The 21,602-nt window shown below is 48.0% G+C and overlaps 1 protein-coding gene across 1 annotated transcript in view; it reads left to right on the top strand.

The window, feature by feature from the left end:
* The first annotated feature begins 1,711 nt into the window (after positions 1-1,711).
* Positions 1,712-21,602, top strand: part of LOC122420262 (optic atrophy 3 protein) — a 35,979-nt gene continuing 16,088 nt past the window's right edge. The window contains exon 1 of the mRNA XM_043435191.1: positions 1,712-1,952. Coding sequence (XP_043291126.1) covers positions 1,811-1,952 — 142 coding nt within the window. The 5' untranslated portion in view covers positions 1,712-1,810. The remainder of the gene's footprint in view (positions 1,953-21,602) is intronic.

Raw genomic sequence — 21,602 nt, 5'->3', positions numbered from 1 at the left:
CCAGGATGGACATGTAGGGAGCCAGAACCTTTCTGAACATGGGCCCCTCGGGGAATCAGATGAAAGCCTGAACACTACCCCTCCACCAAATGCTCATTCCCATTCATTCAATAAGTATTGAGCACCTACAGTACGCCAGAAATTGTTCTAGGAGCTGAGGAAACAGTAGTGAATTATACACCAAAAAATCATGTACAAATTTAGAAGTTTCCTAAATGCATCAAGTGGAACCTCAGCCCCACTCCTAAGTAGGTTCTTGGACCCCAGGCTAACACCTTCAGGGATCAGGAGAAGACTCTAGACTGGGACTGAAGAAACCCAAGGGGTTTCTCTCCTGATTACCCATGGAACTCTGGATAAATCCTTGTCAATTCTCTGGCCTCAGTTGGTCAGTCTGTAACATGGGGGAGCAGTTGGTTCCGAGGGAGTGAGTGATGGATCTGTAATAGGTCCCAAGCTCCTTCACACCTTCAGTCCAACAGGGATCCTGGAGAGGAGTTGTTTTTATGGAGTCTTGGCATTCTTAGTAATTTAGAACATCAGGGTTCATACATGTCAGTATCACCATTATCATAGATGGAGAAATGGGAGTCCATCAGGGCCAGGGAAGTGACAAAAGACACACAGGGAGTCCGAGAGGTTGCCGAGGAAAGCCCTGGGTCCCCCGACTCTGACCTGACGTTTGTTTCCTTCGGTACACAGCTCTGCTCCGTGGACTTTCCCTCGCCCTCTGCCTCTTCGAGAATCTCTCAATTACCCATTAGCACTCCACCACCAGGCATTTCTCTCGGAAGACCTTGTTTACACGATTTTGCTCCCCGCTGGGTAAGGGATGACAGTCTGGGACATGTTCTTTAAACTCCTTCCTGAGCCAGCTCCCTAGGGACCCTCCTCCCCAGCGGAGGAAGTGGGCCTGCTTGAGAAAGGGTAAGTTTATTAGCCAAGAGACTGGGTTATCAACCTCTCCTGGCTGAGAGACCTCGTGCCACTCCCCTGGCCCCTTTTGGGGCCTGTTTGTCTGTTACTTGGGAAAGGATTGAAAATAGCTGTTTCTGGAGATAAAATGCACCCTCACGCTGAAGTTAGCAATAAGGATGCTAATACCTGTGCAGTTATAAGGGCTGTTTATTGGGTGATTCGCATCATTCTAAACACTTAACATAGTTCACTCATTAAGCATTTATATTCAAGATTCTCATGCAAACCTCATAAAAACCTAATAAGGAATGTGCCTTCTTATGATTCCCATTCTGTAGATGGGAAGGCTGATACTCAGAGAGGTTAAGTCACTCGCCATACACAGCAAGTAAACCGCGGAGCTGGGATCTCACTACAGGTCTAGTTTCCAGTTTCTCACTACATGGCTAGTTTCTTACGACCATTGACAGCTCTAAACTGAGGGAGAAAAAATAAATAAAATAAACTGAGGGAGAAGGTGCATTTGGGACTCCTGAGCCCTAACTAGGACTAATTAAGACTGCTCCTTTGGAGAAGCCGCCCAGGTACGCGACGTCACGGAGGAAGGCAATGACGTCAGCCAAAGCGGGCGTGGGAACGCATATAGGCTGCAGCGAGCCGTTTAACGGCACCACCCTCTGACAGCCTCACTTCCGCCGTATATTTGCATATTCATCGATGGACGTCGGAGCGTCAGCGTCGACGCCATGACGTCATGGAGCGCCCCAGCGGTTCCCCGGGGCGTACGCGCGTACGTACGCACGCACGGCGACGAGAGGGCGGGGGAGGAGGGAGCGATCTGAGGCGCCCCTCCCAGTCAGCAAGGTTGCGTGTGCCCCTTGCGGCAGCCAAGATGGTGGTGGGCGCGTTCCCTATGGCGAAGCTGCTATACTTGGGCATCCGGCAGGTCAGCAAGCCGCTTGCCAACCGCATTAAGGAGGCCGCCCGCCGAAGCGAGTTCTTCAAGACCTATATCTGCCTCCCGCCGGCCCAGCGTGAGTCTGACCCCACGTCCCTCCAACCTTTCCATTCTCTAACCCTTCTCAGGTGGTTGCTCAGGAGATGGGCTTCTGTTCACAACCAATCACAGCCCGAACCGGCAAAGTCTTGAAACCAATAGGGAGGGTTCCTTGGAGAGGGGCATACGAGTAGCCCAATAGTAAGAACGGGCATGGGGTGAAGGGCGGTACAAAGTGCCCGCGCTTGATTTGGGAATACTAGCCAATAGAGGAAAAGAGCGCGAGGAGACTGACGTCTAGACGAGCCAATAGTGTGGGTAACGGGAGTGATTTGGGCGGGGCATGCCAGGACAGAGAGGAACTGGGGAGAGCTGAGGAAAAACTTGCCCGGGTTATTTGCCAAACCATCCTTGGGTGGCTTCATTCCTCAAACTCCACCTCGTGCCTCAGTTTCCCTCCCGTCCTGGGAAGTGAGGGGTGCTTTTTTCATCTGTTTAGGTCATTCGTTTGTCCCAGTTGTACTCCGGGGAATAGGCCTAGGTTAGGGGCGTGACTCGTGGCAAAGTCAGGCGTCTGGAAGCGTAACATGGGAATCTGGCTAAAGGAGTCGTTTTAACTAACGTGGACATTCATCCGTCTATTTATTAACCCACGCATACACCATATTTGCTCTTCCATTCATTCAGTAGACAGGTCATGCTGGCTTTTTGCTGGGCTGGGAGACACATGATCCATCATTGTCACTCCAGAGCGGTCAGGATGGTGCCAACTCCAGAGCTGAGAGACCTCCTGACCCAGGGGCGTGTGGTCGGGAAAGCTGTCTAGACTCTAGAGGAAGGCTGCCTGAGCTGAGATCCGAAGGGCATAGTAAACATTTAAAATACGGGCTATTGTGAGAAGATGATCTATGTGCTAGGGGCCTGTGGGAGCAAAGAATAAGGAAATTTAACCTAATTTGCCGGGTCAGGGAACCACCATTAATCCAGCTGGTACTTCATTTAGTTGGTGTTTTCTGAGTGTCTGCCCTGTGACTGGCCTTGTGCTGGGCAGTACTGGTGAAACAGCAGGAATCAATCTAGCCCTAGTCTGTGCCCTCAAGGAACTCACAGTCGGGTGAGGATAGGCCCGTCCTTCAAGGTCATGACCCAGAGTGGGCAGAGCTTGGATAAGGGAGCCCACTGGACACTTGACCTGATGTAGCATTCAGGGAGAGCTTCCTGGCAGAGGAGACCTCTGGGCTGGGAACTGAAGGGTGAGAAGAATGTCACCAGACAGCACAGGAACAGGGATAATGTTGAGGGAGAGTGAGGAGTGTGTGTAAAGGCCAAATGGTTAAGGGAAGCACACTTCTTTTCTTTACAAGCTTGGATGCCTCAAATTTGCTTTGCAGGGCCTGAAATTCATGATCTTTTGGTGTTTGGTCGGTTGTCTGCCAGAGTTGCAGATCTTAGAATGGAAAAGTGTTGGATTTCAGTTACCGAAGTGCTTTCCTATAAGCTTTCTCATTTGACTCTCACACTGTTTTGTCCCCATGTCAGGGAGGGGAAATGACTCCCTGCAGTTTATCAAAGAGAAAACTAAAGTCTTGAGAGCAGAAGGGAATTGCTGAGGTCACACATGGAGTCTGGGCCAGACCTAAACCCTGGCCCTTTAAGGCAGGACTTAAACCCTGAATTCTGGATTCCCAGAGCTGGTTTCTGTTTCCTGCCACTGCCTTTCTCCCAAACACCGTGGGATGTCTTAGTATTGTGGTTTAAAAAGCAGCAACTTGAGTCAAACTGACATGGGTTCCAAACTGGGTCCGCACTTCTCAGCCAGGTGGTTTTGGGAAGGTCACTAACCCCGTAAGGTTCAGTTTCCTCCTCTGCGCAGTGGATATTATATAATAGCTACATTTAATGGGCACTCACTTTGTGCCAGGCAGTGTGCTAAGCGCTTCACAGCATTAAATCCTCACCAATTATTCTGAGTTAGACACTGTTATTATTCCTATTTTGTGTATATGCTGCATGTACATTTATGCTATAAATAATACTTACCTCATCCTGTTGTGAGGAGTAAGTGGATGTAAAACGGTAGGTCAGTGCATGGCTCTGAGTTGTGGCTGTCGTGTAGATGTTATGGATACAGCAGAGAAGAAAAAGCAAAACATTTTGTCTTCAGGAGACCTTACAGTCTCAGTTTTGGGGGAAAGCCAGACAATAAAGAAAACAGTCAAGTGTGAAGTATATTCGATAGCATAAACTGCTCTGGAGAAAACATCAGGGATGCAGAAGGAGGAGTATTTGGGGGACAGTTGTGAAGTTTAGATAGGATTATCAGGGTGACCTCATCGACAACATGAGGAGAGGAGGGAGCAAGCAGTGCGGGTGTCTGGGGGAAGAGCTTTCTCACCCAAAGTCTCCACACCTGCCAAGGCCCTGAGGTGAGCACGCGCCTGGCATGTTTGGTGAACATCGAGGAAGCCAGTGTGGCTGAACAGAGGGACTGAGTGGAGGCTGAGGGCCGAGCGGGTGGTGGGAAGAGGGCAGACCATGCAGGGCCTGGGGGCCTCTGAATGGCTGGGACTCACGGAGGGTCTGAGCAGGGGAGGGACAGGATCCGAGTCCAGTTTTCATGGGATCCTTTTGGCAATCATAGGTGAGAGTGGTTGCAGGGAGGAGACGACTACAGGAGTCCAGGTGGGTGGGGAAGTCACTTGCCCACTGCCTCACACTCTTTCCCCAGCCACTTCTTTCTAAAATTTCACACTCCCCGATAAGTTGAAAGAAAGAATGGTATGGTCATCAGTTATATGCCCTTCAACACCTAGTTCACTCTTATTAGCTTTCAGCAGATTTGTTTGGTCTTTGCCATCATACATGAATGTGTGTATGAATGTATACACACAATCTTTTTTTTTTTTTCCCTGAAAAATTTGTAAATTAGTCTTGGACATGGTTCTAAACTCCTAAATATTTCAGCCTGTATTTTCTAAGAACAAAGACCTTCTATATAACACAGAACCAGTATCACACCTGAGAAATTTAGCATTGATAACAATAATATTGGTGACAATAAATTGTTTAATATACAGCTTCTATTTAATATATAGCTCATATTCTGGTCCCCAAAATGTCCTTTTTAAGCTGTTTATTATTTTTATTTTTAATCTAGAGTCAGCTCAGTGATCATGCACTGCATTTGATGATCCTGCCTCTTTAGTATCCTTTAACCTACAGCAGGTTTGGCAGCCTGGCCCAGTGCCTGTCTTTGTAAATAAAGTTTTATGTCCATTTGTTATACATTGTCTGTGGACACAGAGATGGATTTCTGTGGCCCACAAATGTAAAATGGTTACTCTGTGGCCCTTCACAGAATAAGTTTGCTGGCCCTCCTCTATAATAGTATCCCTGTCCTTGTGACGTTGACTGGGGTAGTTGTTCATAGTGTCCTGCAATCTGAAGTTTTCTGATCACTTCCTCTGATTTGATTCACGTTGAGCATATTTGGCAGGAACACTACAGAACACCTAAGGACACCACCTCAGGGGGCTCCTGATGTCTGTTTGTTCCGTCATTTGTGGTGCTAACTTGGATCCCTTGGTTAAGGTGGCAACCACTAAAAGAACCTTTCCTTTTCCCTTTAGTAATGAATAAGCAGTAGATTTATTTGAAAGGTAGCTCCAGCAGGATTTCCTGTGGATGGGGTGTGACAGGTGGTCTGGTGGAGGGGCGGGCTGCACAGAAAGCACCAGGAGCTCAGTGGGGGGACAGGTTTGGTTGGAGAGGCTGTTTGATGTTGGAATGCACTGACTTATCAGATTTACACTTTTTGAATTATGTTGTTGTATTGTCTTCATACTGCTAACTGCTGTTCACCACGGCCCCTGTCCCAGGCAACTGGAGTTTTCCAGAGCTATGGCTACTGTGTGTTCTCCCAGGTCAGGCCTCCCAAGCTGACCCACACATCCAGCGACTGTACCTTTGGCTAAGATTCTTTAGGCACAGAGGGTGAGCCTGGCCATGTGTCTCCTCACAGTAGAAGCTGGAGGAGTAGGTGTGTCTGCCTGAGAAAGAACAGTAAATGCAGGAAGCATAAGTCATCGGTGACGCACTGTGTTGGGGAGGCAATGATCTTTTTCAACCAAGATTTCTTGGGGAGAGAAAATAAAAGAGGGCAGTGATGCCAGGCAGGTTGGGGCCATGCTTGCAAAGTACACCGTGGGAAGAGCTGTGGGAGGTCTCTGGGCAGTGGGAAAATTCCAGTGTGTTTCCACTTGGGCCATTGGAGAACACTGGTCATTTTTCCAGTTTGCTACCCTGGTGGGCAGAATAATGAGCCTTCCCCTCCCACCCTGCCGAGATGCCCACATCTTAATTCCAGGAACCTGTTTGAATGTGTTATCTTACGTGACAGAGGAACATTATTATGTGTATGATTGAATCAGGTATTTGGGGAACAAGAGAGCAACCTGAATTGTACAGGTGGGCCCAGTGTAATCACCCCAGTCCTTATAGGTGAAAGAAGGAGACAGGAAAGGCACCCATTTGAAGACAGAGGAGGGACCGTGAGCCCAGGAATGCAGGTGGCCTGTGGAAGCTGGAAGAGGCAGGAAAACAAATTCTTCCCTACAGCTTCAGGAAAGGAGCTCTCACTTACTGACACAGAGCGTAGCCTAGTGAGAACCATTTCAGGCTCCTGACCTTTGAAACTGTGGATAACAAATGCGAGTTGTTTTAAGCCACTGCCTTTGTGGTCATTTCTTACAGAAGGAATAGGAAACTAATACACCATGTAATTCTCTCAGGCGACTGGGAGAATTTTTTCAGAAGAGCTCAGCTGTGGTCATTCTTACAAGTTTTGGCTTTGGAGTTGGTTTCTGTTTTCTTTTGCTTATAAAGCAATGTGGCCTACTGTTTAAGGGCTTTACACAGCGACTGTTTTATTTTTCTCTCACAGTTTTGTGCCTTGACTGGGCTCAGCTGGCTGGTTCCTCTGCCCGTCTGTCCTGGTGGTATCTCAGGGGGTTTCAGTCAGAGGGCAGCCGGGCCTGGAGTCATCAGGAGGCTCGACTGGGGTGTTGGGATATCCCATTCCCTGTCTCCATCTCAGTGTTGTCTACAGACCTCTCTTTTCCACATGGTCTCTCCGCTCATGGTCGCTCAGGGCTCGCTGGAGCCGGATTTCCACGAGAGAAGGAGCAGAAGCTTCAGACCATTTAAGGACAGGACCTGGAACCACACAGCATCACTTTGGGCATGCCCTGTTGATCCCAGCAGCTCCGGCACAGACCAGAGGGAGTGTGGGAGGGGACCGCACAGGGCGCGATACAGTCACCAAAGGCAGTTTGCCACAGGGGAGACACTCCTGGCTTGGCATCTTGGCACCACTAATAAGCTGTGTGACTTTGGGCAAACAGCTTGACCTCTCCGAGACTCCCAAGTCCATGTTTGTCAGATAAGGGTGACGATAGAACTCATCTCCCAGGATTCTCGTGAGGATCCAAGAGCCAGTGGATATCAAGGCCTAGCCCAGAATGTGTGGATCTGTTCGTTAGTGCTGGCTGTGATAATCTGTTTTTATCCTACGTGGGCATTACTGTCCAGAGGCTGAACACTCTGCCTCCAGGTAAAGGCTTCCCGCACTCAGCGTGCTGCTCTGCCGTTCGCTGTGTTCCTGGGCAAGTCCTTCTGCCTTTCTGTACCTCGATTTCCTCCTCCGCACAGTGTAGCACTCACCTCATAGGTCTGAAGGGAGGATCTGTCAAGTACGCGAATACCCTTAGCCCAGGCCTGGCACGTTCTAAGTTCAGTGACTTAGAGTGAACTCTGTATCTTGGTTGGGTGGAGTGGGCAGAAACTAGTCTCTGGAGCTGAGCTGTCTGCCTGCATGTGAATCCCAGTTCTGCTATTTTCTGTGTGTCCCCAAGGTAAGTTATTTTGCTTCTCTGGGTGTTACTTTTGTTGTCTGTAAATTGTATCATTATAATTCATATTCCATGAGTTCATATATCCATAAAGCATTAAACAGTTCTTGGCTCTTAAGTGCTGCATAATTCTTTGTTGAATATATGGAGATGTCAGGCACCATACTATTTTGATCATTATCATCGTCTTTGGAGGGTAGGGCTTGCAACTATCCATTTATCATCCTATAGTATTTTTTAAATTTTAAAAAAATTATTTGTGTATTTAGTCATTACTTTTGGCTGCATTGGGTCTTCATTGCCGTGCTCAGGCTTTCTCTAGCCGTGATGCACGGGCTTCTCATTGTGGTGGCTTCTCTTGTCGCGGAGCGCAGGCTCTGGGCATTCTCAGTAGTTGTGGCACAGGGGCTTAGTTGCCCCAAGGCATGTGGGATCTTCCCAGACCAGGGATCAAATCTGTGTCCCCTGCACTGGCAGGCAGATCCTTAACCACTCTACCACCAGGGAAGTCCCATCATTATCTTAATACTGAACTTTCGAGTGCATTCCTTCTCAGGGTGCACTCCCTGGTGGCCTCTTGGAGCTGAGCTGTCAGTACTTAGGCCTCTAGGTGGTGTTGGTGTCTCTTCCTCAGTCATTCCTCATAGCCTGGCCACAGGCAGAGGAGTTGGGCCCTCCCCGTGAACATTTCTAACTAGCACAGGGCAATTTATGTTGATCTGATGGGACTGGAGGTATATCTCTGAGCAAAGAAAAGTGAGAAGGTCGAAGAGAGAGAGGACAGTGTGGCTGAGTAGAGAACCTCCTATGACCCAATGCTTCCTAAAATACTTGAAGCATCCTTTGGAATGAATGGTTTGTACCTTCAAGGAAGAAGAGGGACTCCTCGCAGAGCAAGGAGAAATCAAGAGCAAAGAGCCAAGGAGGGGAGCGAGCACAGAGGCTACCTGATAGTCTGGGGACATCGACAGGTTCACGTGGTCTCAGGGACAGAGGCTGTGTTGTGGGAAAGCTGGACAGGGGACCACCTTGTGCACAACCAGCTCCCAGGGAAGGTACCCCTCAGGGGAAGAGAGGACTAAAAAACCCATCCTGCAAAGACACACACCCTTAGATCTAGGTAGAGATTGAAAATGTCTTCCTCTGTGAATTGGTGGCCACTGACTGTTCCTGTGTGGGTTTGAGGCTTAATTTATACTCTTTGAAAGGTCCTGGAAACAGCAGGCTGAGAATGAACCTGGGTCTGTGTGCCCCTAAGCACCTGGTCAGGACAAACATTAACCCTCCCTGGAGGAGGTCTCCCCCCTCTGCCTGGGCCTTGGAGAATTCCTTCAGGTAGAGTTCCAGCAAATATGATCTCATGAGAAAAAATTGTGTGCGGTACAGAGAAGCAGGCACCATGATCAAGAGTCAGCAGATACAAAATATGGCAGCTCAAGACCTGCCAACATTGTGGATACAGGAATGGTCAGATGTGGACATAAAAGAGCTCTGCTTGTGTATGGAAAGGATAAAATAGGAGGGATACAAAAATACAAATGAGTGCAATACAGAATCACCAGGGAGTTGGGTAAAAAGCCAGATAGAACTCCAGAAAGTGACAGATACAATTGACATTCAGAGCTCAATAGGATTACACAAACCCCAGACTAAATACAGCTGCTGTGAAGACTGATGAGCTGAAAGTAGATGCCCTGAAGGGGAAAAAAAGTGAGGTGGGTGCTCCCCGTAGCCATCCAGGATCCTGATTGGGTCCATCTGGGGAAGGAAGAGCTGGGCATTTTTATTTTTAATATTCTTCAGAAAGGATCCTCGTGTGCATGACTGTTTGAAAACCACTTCCCTGAAGTCTATTTATAATCTCCAGAGCACCATATCAGTTATGTTACACAGCAGCAGGCTGCTGTTGGTGACTTCCAAACAGTTTCATCATGCTCTCCTATTAAGGAAACATTTTGAGCATTCTCCCCTAGTATGAATGTATGTATGTGTGTATATGTATATATGTATGTATGTGTGTGTGTGTGTGTGTGTGTGTGAAGTGAAAAGAAAGTGAAAGTCGCTTAGTCATGTCCAACTCTTTTCGACCCCATGGACTACACAGTCCATGGAATTCTCCAGGCCATAATACTGGAGTGGGTAGCCTTTCCCTTCTCCAGGGGATCGTCCTAACCCAGGGATTGAACCCAGGTCTCTGACATTTCAGGCGGATTCTTTACTAGCTGAGCCACAAGGGAAGCCTGTGTGTGTATATATGTTACAATATGAAGAGAGAGAGAGAGATAACTATATAGTTAATTAGGAGTCATATATAGCTGACATATTAATATATATTATGTGCATATTAATATATTATGTGCATTAAAAACATTTAAAAATTAGGAAGGATGAAACTAATATTGAGATAAAAATTTTTTGTTTTATGTATTCCTAGCCCCCCAAATATTTTTGCCCTCACTAAGAATATTTTCCTATACAGACATTGTTAAGTGCATTTGGAAGCTCTCCATGAGACCCTCTGTGAGAGTTGCGACATTCTTTGTGGACAGCTGTCACAGCTGGCAAAGACCCCACTAAGATACAGAGGTCCAAAGGAGGAGAGTGTGCCGTCAGCTGCTTTTAATCCCCCTGCTCAGTTTTCATCCCCACCCTTCATATGCAGAGGCAGTTGTTGGAATTTCCTCTTGCTGGTCTTGTTAGACGTTCAGTCCTTGGTTTCTGAGCAGGAGTCTTTAAGAAGCCCCTGTGTGAGAACTTGGTTTGCAGCCTAGACTGTCCCTGGGAATCGATTTGCCCAGCTGCAGTGCGCTGAGTGGACAGCAGAGGGCGCCCGTGTCAGTCCTTTTCTCTTTAGGTCTGCCACCTGGGGATGCTGGCACCTGCCGGTGGAGGGGCCCTAGAGGCCTTTTCTGGGTGTATCTCTATATGCCTGTGGTGGTGGTTGTTGAGTCGCTCAATCATGTCCGACCCTTTGCAGCCCCATGGACTGCAGCACACCAGGCTTCCCTGCCCCTCACTATCTCCTGGAGTTTTCAACCATCTCATTCTCTGCCATCCCCTTCTCCTTTTGCCTTCAGTGTTTCCCAGCATCAGGGTCTTTTCCAGTGAGTTGGCTCTTTGCATCAAGTGGCCAAAGTATTGGAATTTCAGCTTCAGTCCTTGCAATGAATATTCAGGGTTCATTTATTATATGCCTAGTAAAGCTTAATTTCTTCTCGTGATCTTCTTCCTCTCCCTTTTCTTACCTTCCTTCCTCCTTTTTCAAACAAACATAACTGTGACTTCTGACATTTTCTCCCTCTGCACCAGAGAAACTCCTTGTCCACCTGTCCTTGAGACTCCCTGGTCAGTTCCTTAGAAACCTATCCTGATGGCTCGGCCTCCCAGGGTGTGCTCCTGTCTCTAACTGGGTTCTTAACCCTCATTTCTAGCTAATTGGTTCCCTCTCTGTTTCTGCTGCCCTGGCTCCAGTTGACCCCACATCAGACCCCTAAGCCACTGTATTTCTTCAGATCCCCACACTCCCTCTCTTTCCTCAGTGATCTTCCGGCTTCCAGACCCACCTCGGTCCTGCCTTTGATGTGCACACAGCCACAGTAGCTCCCTTCTGCTGAAGGCCTAGTGTGTGCTGAATTCTGTGCTGTGTTTTATCTCTTTTCTTTTTAAAATTGAATCATGTTTTATTTTGGGGTTTTAGGGTTTTTTTTCCTCTGAAGTTTTTTGGGAGGACTTACTAAATTTGCAAAAGTAATATATGCTTATTGTGAAAGAAAGAACAAGACACAAATTAGTTTGTGCTCATCTGTGATGAGTTGGAAACCCAGCCAGTAAATCTCAACCAAACCTTAAGTCTAAGGGATGTTTATTGTTGGTGGAGAAGGTGGCTTGTGGTTGGTTTGGTGGCTTGGTGATGTCATTAGGAACCTGAGGACTCTTTCTATCTTGGTGTTCAGGCAATAACTCCCCTCAAGGCCTCAAAGGAACTGCTGGAGCGCCAAATATGCCTTTATACTGCTGTGTCCAAAGGGAAAAAGTGTGTGTGTGTGTGTGTGTTCATGCGCGTGTTTATATGTGGGATGGGGGTTCTAGGGAAATGAGAGAAGGCCCTGCAAGGAGAAAAATATTTTCCCAGAAGCCCACCAGGGGACTCCCCTCACTGCTGATTGACCAGAGTTGAGTCATAGGCTCTCGCTGTCTGGGTAGGTCCTGGTGGTCAATGGATATAGCTTCTGGGCTCTAATGGCAGGAGTGGGCTTGGTCGCTCCATCGTGTCTGACTCTTTGTGTCTCCATGGACTGTAGCATGCCAGGCTTCCCTGTCCTTCACCATCTTCTGGAGCTTGCCAGGCTCATCTGTCCTGGGGATTCTCCAGGCAAGACTACTGGAGTGGGTTTCCATGCCCTCCTCCAGGGGATCTTCCCCACCCACGGATTGAACCCAGGTCTTCTGCATTCCAGGCAGATTCTTTTACCAGCTGAGCTACCAGGGAAGCCCATTGGCAGGAGAGAATGGAGTTAATAAGACAGTAAAGAATGTTACAAAGTGAACACAAGGTTGTCGTCGTCCTTCTCTATGTTAATTTATTTCACCACACCCCATGAGGTATGCTATCACTGACATACCTAAACGGACGAAGAGACTGAGCAGAGCAGTTATGCAACCTGCCCAAGGGTGCACGGGTGCTGAGTGGTAGAGCTGGGACCGGATTGACTGGTTCCAGTTTGCACCCAGTGTGTGCAGCCTCATTCCTAGTCTCTACAGGCAGCCTTGCTGAATCTCCCACTGGACATTTCATTCATGCACAAGCCTTGACTGTGCCAACATCCCCACAAGCCAGGGTTTATGATCCCCACTTTGAAAAAGAGGAAATGGACAAAGTCAAGGAGCATTAGTTCCTCCTCAAGGGCTATAGATAGTATTCTTTGCGATGTCCTGTGAGCTGTTTTGCAGGTACTGACATCCCCACCAGGTGGGAGACGTCAACTGTATGCTGCCCACAAGCTTGCAAACCCCAGACTGGTTTTGGAATCAGAAGATTGATAATGTTGGCCCCCGATTACCTCACCAACAACCAATCAGAAGAACGTCCACCAGCTGATCATGCACCCCACCTTCCCTCTGCCTCATTCTGTCTCTAAAAACCTTTCCTTGAAAGCCATCAGGGAGTCTGTGCCTGGACTGCTTGCTTGGTGCCCTGCAATAAACACTACACTTTCCTTAACAACAACAAAAAAAGGAAATGGAGGTCTAGAGAGGTTGAGAAACGTCCCCAAGCTCACACAGCATGCAAGTAGCAGATCCAGAACTTGAATCCGGGAACTTAGAGCCCAGTAAACTCTTAGCCTCTGTTAGCTGCTTCCCTTGTGCCTCTTACATCCCCAGATGCCTTCTGTACTAAGTTAAGTTGTACAGACTCTCCAGATCTGGACAGGGAGTAGAAGTGGAATTATATTCTGGAACAAGGACTTGCTTCAGTCCATCAGGCATCTGTGTACTTGACTCATTCTGTCTTTATCTAGTGCCAGCTGTGTGCCAGGAGCTATTCTAGGAGGTGTGACAGACAACAGAACAGACAAAAGACGCTCCTCTCACGTTTGAAGTGCTAGTACCCGCCTAGTGACTCCAGGGCACAGGGAGGTCGTTCTTCCCGGGGTGAGTCTCAGGAGCGCAGCCTGTGTCTCGTCCTCAGCCCTGAGCCAGTCCCTGTGGCCTGGGAATGCCGTGCTCCGATTGGCCAGCCTGAGGGCGGGTTAACCCTAAGAAATCTTTTAGACCCAGAGTGTGGGACATGAGATTCACCAAGGTGTGGAAAGACAGAACCAACTGTGTTTCCTGTGGTGACTGGCGCGTCACCCCTGTCTCAGGAGGCAGTGAAGGGGGACTGGGCCAGGTTTGCCAGACAGGGTTCCCGCTTGTGGCAGCACAAGTCTCTTAACACCCAGAGCACTGTCGGGGTGCGCTCTCAACGGGCTGGAAGGCATCCAGCAGAAAGGGCAGCCGGCCCAGGGACTGGCTCAAAGCTGTGTTTACTCTGAATGGTAATTTCTTAACTGATGATAATAGTTCTCATTTATTATGCTTTCTGTGATCTTAACAAATGATATTAACCACCTTATTAGGGAGTTTATGTGATTGTCCTGGTTGTATGAATGATGAAATAGCCCAGAGACCGTTAAGTTCCCCAAAGCAACACTGAATAAGAAATCAAGCCTCACAGGCTCCCAAACGCCTCCTCTTACATTTAGTTACTAATATCTGATTGTCTGCATATTACTTATTGTAGTACAATACCGTATACAGTGCAATACAGATCTAAAGGTTAGTAAAGATGTATAGTTTAATGAGCATTAACAAACGCATATGCCCATACAATCAGCATTCAAGACATAAAACATTCCCATAGCTCTGGGAGAAGTTCCTTTCTTTCCTGCTCTGCTGCCCTGTATGACCCCTCTCACTGTAGATTAGCTTTGTTGTTGTTTTAGTTGCTAAATTGTGTCCAGCTCTTTGGACTGTAGCCCACCAGGCTCCTCTGTCCCTGGCATTTTCCAGGCAAGAATACTGGAGAGGGTTACCATTTCCTTTTCCAGGGGATCTTCCTGACCCAGGGCTTGAACCCACGTCTCCTACATTGGCAGATGGATTCTTTACCACTGAGCCACCAGGGAAGCCCATAGACTAGCTTTATGTATTGTTAAATGTCATGTAAATGGAATCACACAGGATGAAGCTCATGTCTAGCTTTTGTTCACAAGATGCTTTTGAGATATTTCCTTGTTGCTGTATGTATCAGTTCATTTTTAAAAATTGCTTTTAGTGTATATTCTTTTATTCCAATACTTATATGAATAGCCTACATTTTGTTTATCCACTCTCTTAGTCATTTGGGTTTCCACTGATTGATGAGAAACTTGAGTAAAGTGAGGAAGTACTGATGTTTGGAGAGGAGTGTTTCAGGCATGAGGTGTAGTGGGTGCAAAGGCCCTGAGGCTCGAGCTGCCTGTCCAGTTCTAGCAACAGTGGGGAGGCTTGTGTGGCTGGAGCAGAGGTTGATGGGAAGAGTAGGCGGTCAGAGGTCAACCTCCAAAGGTCACTCCCCAGGCACCTTCCAGAGGTGTTCTGGGCGTGATCAGGTGTATTATATGCATAAACTTAACTCACATAACAGATTGTGTACTATTCACTTTGTTCCGTGTCCTATTTTTTCCCTGTTAACTGCATACCTTGAACATTAGGTGATTCTTGGGTTAGGCTCTCCCAGAGAATGCTGTCATCAGCGTCGCAGTCTGTGTGGCACATGGCAGGTGGCCTTCAGGCTGCAGATGTGGATTCACCCCACGCCCCGCACTCCTGCAGGGGGAGTGTTAAGGGAATCCTTCCCAGAGCTCCAGTTTCACCGGATTTGCCTGAGGAATCTGCTGGGTTCCCTGCCTTCCTCCCTCCCTCTTTTCCTTCCTTCCCTCCCTTTTCAATGGCTCTGCTCCCAGGAAAAGAAATTCTGGGAGAAGTATGAAAAGAGAGGCAAATCTCCTCTCCCTTCCTACTGATGCATTACCCCATATCGAAAACCAGCCAGCATAACAAAGGAACAATTTAGAATATTGATGGAAGGAATGCTTTCCCCAGTCCACCTTATTAAGACGTGCATCTGTGGTCAAAATTTACTTTTTATGTTCGGTAGTTATTAATATGTATCAAATTGTGTCATATATGATATTTTGATCAGCTGATATACTAGTAACATGGAGAGGGAAATGGCAGCCTACTCCAGTATTCTTGCCTGTATAATTCCATGGACAGAGGAGCCTGGGGGGCTCTTTGTGACAGGGTCACAAAGAGTCGGACATGACTGAATCAAGTTAGCACACACACATACTAATAATAATTATAAGGGTGACTCAGTCTTAGAGAAGAATTTAACTAAGATCACAAGAAATGAAAATTTTGATCTTAATTCATAGGCACATTTTTTTTGTTTCAGAGAAATATAATAGGACATTTGTGCATAATAATATGTCATGTTAGGATAAAATTTTGTAGAGAAAGTAGAATATAGATTGAACATTAAGAGAGTAAGGAACAGTGCAGACACTGTTAAGGAGGAGCTGCTGGGTGTTTATCTTTAAAATGAACCATAGTAGGGCTTCCCTGGTGGCTCAGTGGTAAAGGATCCGCCTACCAGTGCAGGAGACACGGGTTTGATCCCTAGTCCGGGAATATCCCACATGCCTCGGGACAACTTAGCCCATGTGCCACAACTACTGAGTCTGCGCTCTAGAGTCTGAGAGCTGCCACTGCTGAAACCTGAAAGCTCTAGAACAAGATAAGCCGCCGCAATGAGAAGCCCACACACCGCAACTACAGAGTAGCCCCCAATCACCACAACTAAAGCCCATGCAGCAATGAAGACCCGCACAGCCCAAAAATATAACAGATAAAATAAATTTTAAAAAGAAGAGTAAGGAACACTGCAAAGCACTGTTAAAGAAGAGCTGCCTGGTGTGTATCTTTAAAATGAACCTGGAAGGCATTACGTTTCTATGGCTCTTTAGCCCTTTGCGTGTGCTTAGAAGAGTGATGCAGTGGGTTTCTTTTAAAATTCATTATGTTCTTTGCAGTTAATTTAAACTTAGGATGGAAAAAATGGATCTGACAACTTCAAAGTGTATAAAGAGGGTGCACAGTTCTTCCAGAATTTGTTGAGAATACACAGGAGCAACGCGATGCTTATTTGGCTCCCACACAAGGGTGTCTCCCTGTAATTATTCCTGAGTGCGTCTGTGGGTCTGGGTCTGCGTCTGTGGGAATGTGGGCTGTGGTTTGGGGACACCGTCCAGCTGCTCTCAGCCTCCTCCCTCTAGCATCAAGGTCCCCTCCTTCTTGGCACTGGCAGGACATGTGTCCTTCAGCCATTCCTGGAAGAGGTCTTCATCTTTCTTTAGCAGCAGAAACTGGCCAAGGACCACATAGGCCTTGTCAAAACCGCTTTCCTCCAGCTTGTTGCCCTGGTCTTTGCCAGCCCGGCCTAGGCTTCCCACTGACTTTTCCCCCATGGGTTCTGCCTGAAGTCTCAGTGCTTTTGGGAGATTGTCCTCTTGATCAGGCTTCATCCCCGGCTCTGGTTCCTATATCGGCTTCTCTCACCACCCAACTCCTCCCAGCGATACCTCAACCCACTCAGGATCCATCTTACTTTCTTTCCTAGTTGGCTCTCCAGTTGTCCCAACAGCGTTGACTGAATGAAGCATCTTTTTCTCACCAGGCTGATTTGTCTTCATACCTCAGACTTTTCACTTTTGGTCTCCTTTTTTCAACATATCTCCTGTTGAGCATCTTCTCCACACCGTGGCCTATGCTGAGTGCTGGGGACACAGGGGTGAGACAAACCCTGTCCCCGCCTGTTGTATTCATCCTTATCTCATCCACCCCCCAGCACTGCCCAGCAGCTTCTCTGTGCTGGGCCCCGTGCTGGCGGGGACACAGCCCTGCCCCGAGTCTCCAGTGCAGAGCGGGACACGGGCCCGGCCCTCCATGAGGAGGGGTAGTTAGTGGGTCCATGCTGGGCTGGGCCAGCCAGGAGGGGATCTGAGCCTGCCTGTGGGTCTGGGGGAGGACTTTGGAGAGAAGGGGATGACTCAGAATTCAAGGAGGAGTGCGCCCCAGTGGAAAGATGGAGGCACAGGTGCAAGGGTCAAGGTGTGAACGGGAGGAACGAGAGGAGGCTGGGGCGGCTGAAAGAGGAAGGACTGATGGCCATCCAAAGACAGATCACACGGGGCCATGTTAATACGTTTGGACCTGGTCTGGGAGGTCATGGTGACAAAAGAAATGAAGGACAGCAAGGAATCAATTAATTTGCTTTATTATTTTTCAAAGAAAGTTGATTTCTGCTAATAAAAGTAATATTTGCTCAGTGCAGAAGACCTGTCTAGCCTCTTGTCTGTGATGTCGGTGTCCTGTTGTACGCTGTGTTCCTGGGTACACTCTTCTAGGCCTGTCCCCCTCAGTGCTCCCGAGACTCCTGTCTCTCAATATTTGTCAAGAAGGGGTGATGACCTCACTTTGAACTCCTCTCTCAACTCCTGTTTACAAGTGACGGAATCGTAAGCTAATGGGCAGGGGCATAAAAGCTCCGGAAGTGTACAGCTTCAAGCTCAGCTGCATCCAGGAACCCAGACAATTCCTGGAAGGCGCAGTGCCGTCCCCGGGCCCTGTGTTTCTCTGTGCTGTCTTCTTTCTCAGGCAGTCTCTCTCTTTGCGGACAAGATGGCCTCAGTAACTCCAGTTTCACATCCCACTCACCAGGCAACCCCAGAGGAAGGAGGAGGCCTCTTTCCTGAAATTCCAGGGAAAGTCCCAGGGCTGAATGCCAGCATCTGAAGATGAGGGTAGGGTCAGGTTTACCTGAAGATGTGGGAACAGTGAGGGAGCAGCTTCCCCACAGGAGGGTCAGGGAAAGTTTCCAGAAAAAGAGGAGTGGATGCTGGGCTGGCAAACCCAACAGATACCTACTTCACCGGGGCTTTAGAGGGAGAGCAGGGAGGGGGCTCTGGATTCCTGAAGAGAGGGACCTGGGAGCTACCGGTATGTCCGTGACCTAGATCTTTCCTGTCCCCCTGATGGCCGAGGTCACAGCTCAGCAGAGCCCCGTTCTAAAAAAAAGTGCCTCAGTGAACGATGTGGCCTCACTCCCAGCAACTCCTGCCCTTGCCTTCACTCTTGACCTCTGGGCTTTGACCACCAGTCCCAGGCCAGAGGGGCAGGCCTGTAAAATTTCAGCATGGCGCCTGCTCCCTCAGTGGTTCCTGGAGTCCCCCTAGTTCACCCTCTGCAGCTTCCTGTCGGGGGGGAGAAGGGGTTCTGAGGGTCCTCAGTTTATCCCCACTCTCAGGGGCACCAGGGCCTGCCATCCTGGTCTCCTGCTCCACCCCACCCACGGTGCCCCCACTCACTCCTTCCAGGCCACTCCGCCCTCTCCCCTCTGCTTTTGTGGCTTCTGGCTTCTTTCTACCCGATCGCCATCTTAGTGGGACTTGAGGGAAGAGCAGAGTATTTCATCTAAACAGTCTTGACCCCAAATTCTGGGTCCAGGGTGGCTTGTTTGTTGATTTTTGGGGAAAAAAATTTTAGTTATCTGTTTTGTCTTCAGTTTTTGGTTTCAAGTTCACATAGTTTAAGGTTCAAAAGAGTTAAGTAGGGGAAAGTCTCCCGCCACTTCTGTTCCCCAGGCACCCTGTTCTCCACAGAGGCAACCACGGTTATCTTGAGTTTTTCCAGGAAGAAAAAACCAAAAAACAACTGTGCATTTCCAAGCAGATGCTGATATGCACCCCCGCCACCCCACTTCTTTTTCCATGAATACAGCAAACAGTAGGACTGTGCTGGCCCTCAGTGCTTTTCACTGACCATGTTCCGTGTCATTCTGGGGAGAATTATCTGTTGCAACATAAAAAACTTCCTTACTCTCCGCTGCTGACAGATTCTTGTCATTTCTGAGACTGTAGATAGTCTCGTAGGGTTCCCCCCCCTTTTTTTTTTAATTGTTATATCATAAACGATGCTGCAGAAAGGCCAGACAGGCCTTTCACACCTGCGGGGTGAATCTAGCCAGAAGCGAAATTACTGACTCAAGGGTGTGCAACAGAATTACCCTGTCAGCCACGAATGTTCCCAAGGGTTCATTTCCTCCCAGTCTTGCCACCTGGAGGCTATTTCTTTTTTTTTTTTTAATTTATTTATTTGGCTGCACCATGTCTAGGTTACAGCATGTGGGATCTGGTTTCCTGATCAGGGATCGAACCCAGGTCCCCTGTGTTGGGAGCATGGAGCCTTAGCCTCAGGACCACCAGGGAAGTCCCTTCTTTTTTTTTTTTTTTTAAATCTTGTTCCTTTGAGCTCAGGGTAGACTTGAAGAAAAGTTGTGAAATGGGGCAGAGTTCTTGCAGACCTTTCCCTCAACTTCCCCCCATGACAGCATCTTCTCTAAATGTGGTACAGGAAGCAAACCCAGGGAAGGAACACAAGTGCCGTGCTGGTAACACAACCACCCATGGCATTCCCATTTCACCAGTTTCTTCACCAAAGTCCTTATTCTGTCTCCAGATCTCATTCGGTATCCTGAATTAGTTGTCATGTCTCTGTAGTTCCCTTTAATCTGTGACAGTTGCCCGTCTGTCTTTGTCTTCCTTGACCCTTTCGAAGAATACTGGTTAGTTAATTCTGTAGACTGTCCTTTGATCTGAGTTTGTCTGATGCTTTCCCATGACTGGAAAGAAGCGCCACATTTTTGGCAAACATAACACAGAGCCAGTGTGTGCTTCTCCGTGCACTGGTTCAGGGAATTCAGGGTATCAGCCGGATTTCTGGTCATACTAACCTTGGTCACGTGGTCGAGGTAGTGTCTGCTAGGTTTGTCCAGTGTGAAGTTAGCATTTTTCCATTTGTAGTTAATCTAATTTTGCAGTATATACAAGTACCAAGTCATTAAGTCATTGAAATTAATGTAATACTCTATGTCAATTATACCTCAATAAATAAAATGAGAGACTTCTCGGTGGTCAGTGGCTAAGACTCTGTGCTCCCAATGCAGGGGGCCCAGGCTCAATCTCTGGTCAGGGAACTGGATGCCAGTGCTGCAACTGAGACCCAGCATAGCCAAATAAATAAATAAATAAAATTTTTAAAATGAAATAAATCTCTTGGGGAAGACACTCTGAGACTATACAGATATCCTGTTTCTCCTTAGACTTCTGCCCACTAATTTTAGCATCGTCTGTGGATCTTATCTGCGGCAGTTATTATTGTATTTATCCAGTGTTGATTTTCTGTTTCCTTCTTTTATTTGGAAGTCTAACATAGGAAGAGCTGTTCCTCCCTCTTGGGGGCTGTGTTACCAGTCACTGCGGTGAGGGAAAGGGGGTTCACCGAGGACGTGGAGACTGGATCCAGGCCCAGCCTGCCTCCAGCCTGTGGTCTTGGCATTTGTAGGAGCAAAGAGGACCCGCTGGGTATTGCTAACAGCGACCTTGTCTCCCAAGCCTGGAGGAGCACATCCCCGTGTGTTTTCTGTCATCTCCCTGCACCACACCCAGTGAAAACTTTTCAATGCTGAGATTCGGGAGCCTCAGCCCAGGCCTGATTATAACAACGACAACAGCTGCCCAGTATGGAAACCTTCAGCTGGCTCCACAGTCTTGATGGATCTCACACAGCCTATGGGTGAGGATTATTATTAAAGCCTTTTTATAAAGCAGGAGACCGAGGCTTGGACAGGAAGCATCGCTGGGCCTCAACTGCTGCTGAATCCAAGGCTGGCTCTTAAAATAGCAGGTTCCCCTGCAGGAGGGAGCAGAGGGACAGCGTCCCACTTTTATCTCGGCCAGCAGAGGGAGACCGAGACCCAGTGTCCCCTGAGGTCCCTGTTCCTGGAGAGGAGATTTCTCCTCCGTGCTGGGCACCCGCCTAAGAACAAGACAGCTACTCAGTTCACCTGTTAAATTCAGAGCCCCTTTCCACATTGGCCATAGGCAGCTTTCATCATTTCTAAGACCACAGCATCTTCGGGTTCACCTGCAGGAAACGGAAAACACTCCAGCTCTTTTAGAAGAAAGGATGGTTCTCAACATTTTATTATTAATATAAACGTTTCCAAACATACAGCTACATTGAAAGAGGTTTACATTGAATACCCATATACCCACCACAGAGATTCTCCCAGTAGCGTTTTACTGTACTTCCTTTACCACGTTTTGGCCCATTAGCCCGTCCCTCTATCCATC

This window comes from Cervus canadensis, chromosome 18 (assembly GCF_019320065.1).
Source record: "Cervus canadensis isolate Bull #8, Minnesota chromosome 18, ASM1932006v1, whole genome shotgun sequence".
NCBI lineage: Eukaryota > Metazoa > Chordata > Mammalia > Artiodactyla > Cervidae > Cervus > Cervus canadensis.
The sequence above is the reverse complement of the archived record's forward strand: the minus strand, read 5'-3'. Positions and strand labels throughout refer to the sequence as shown.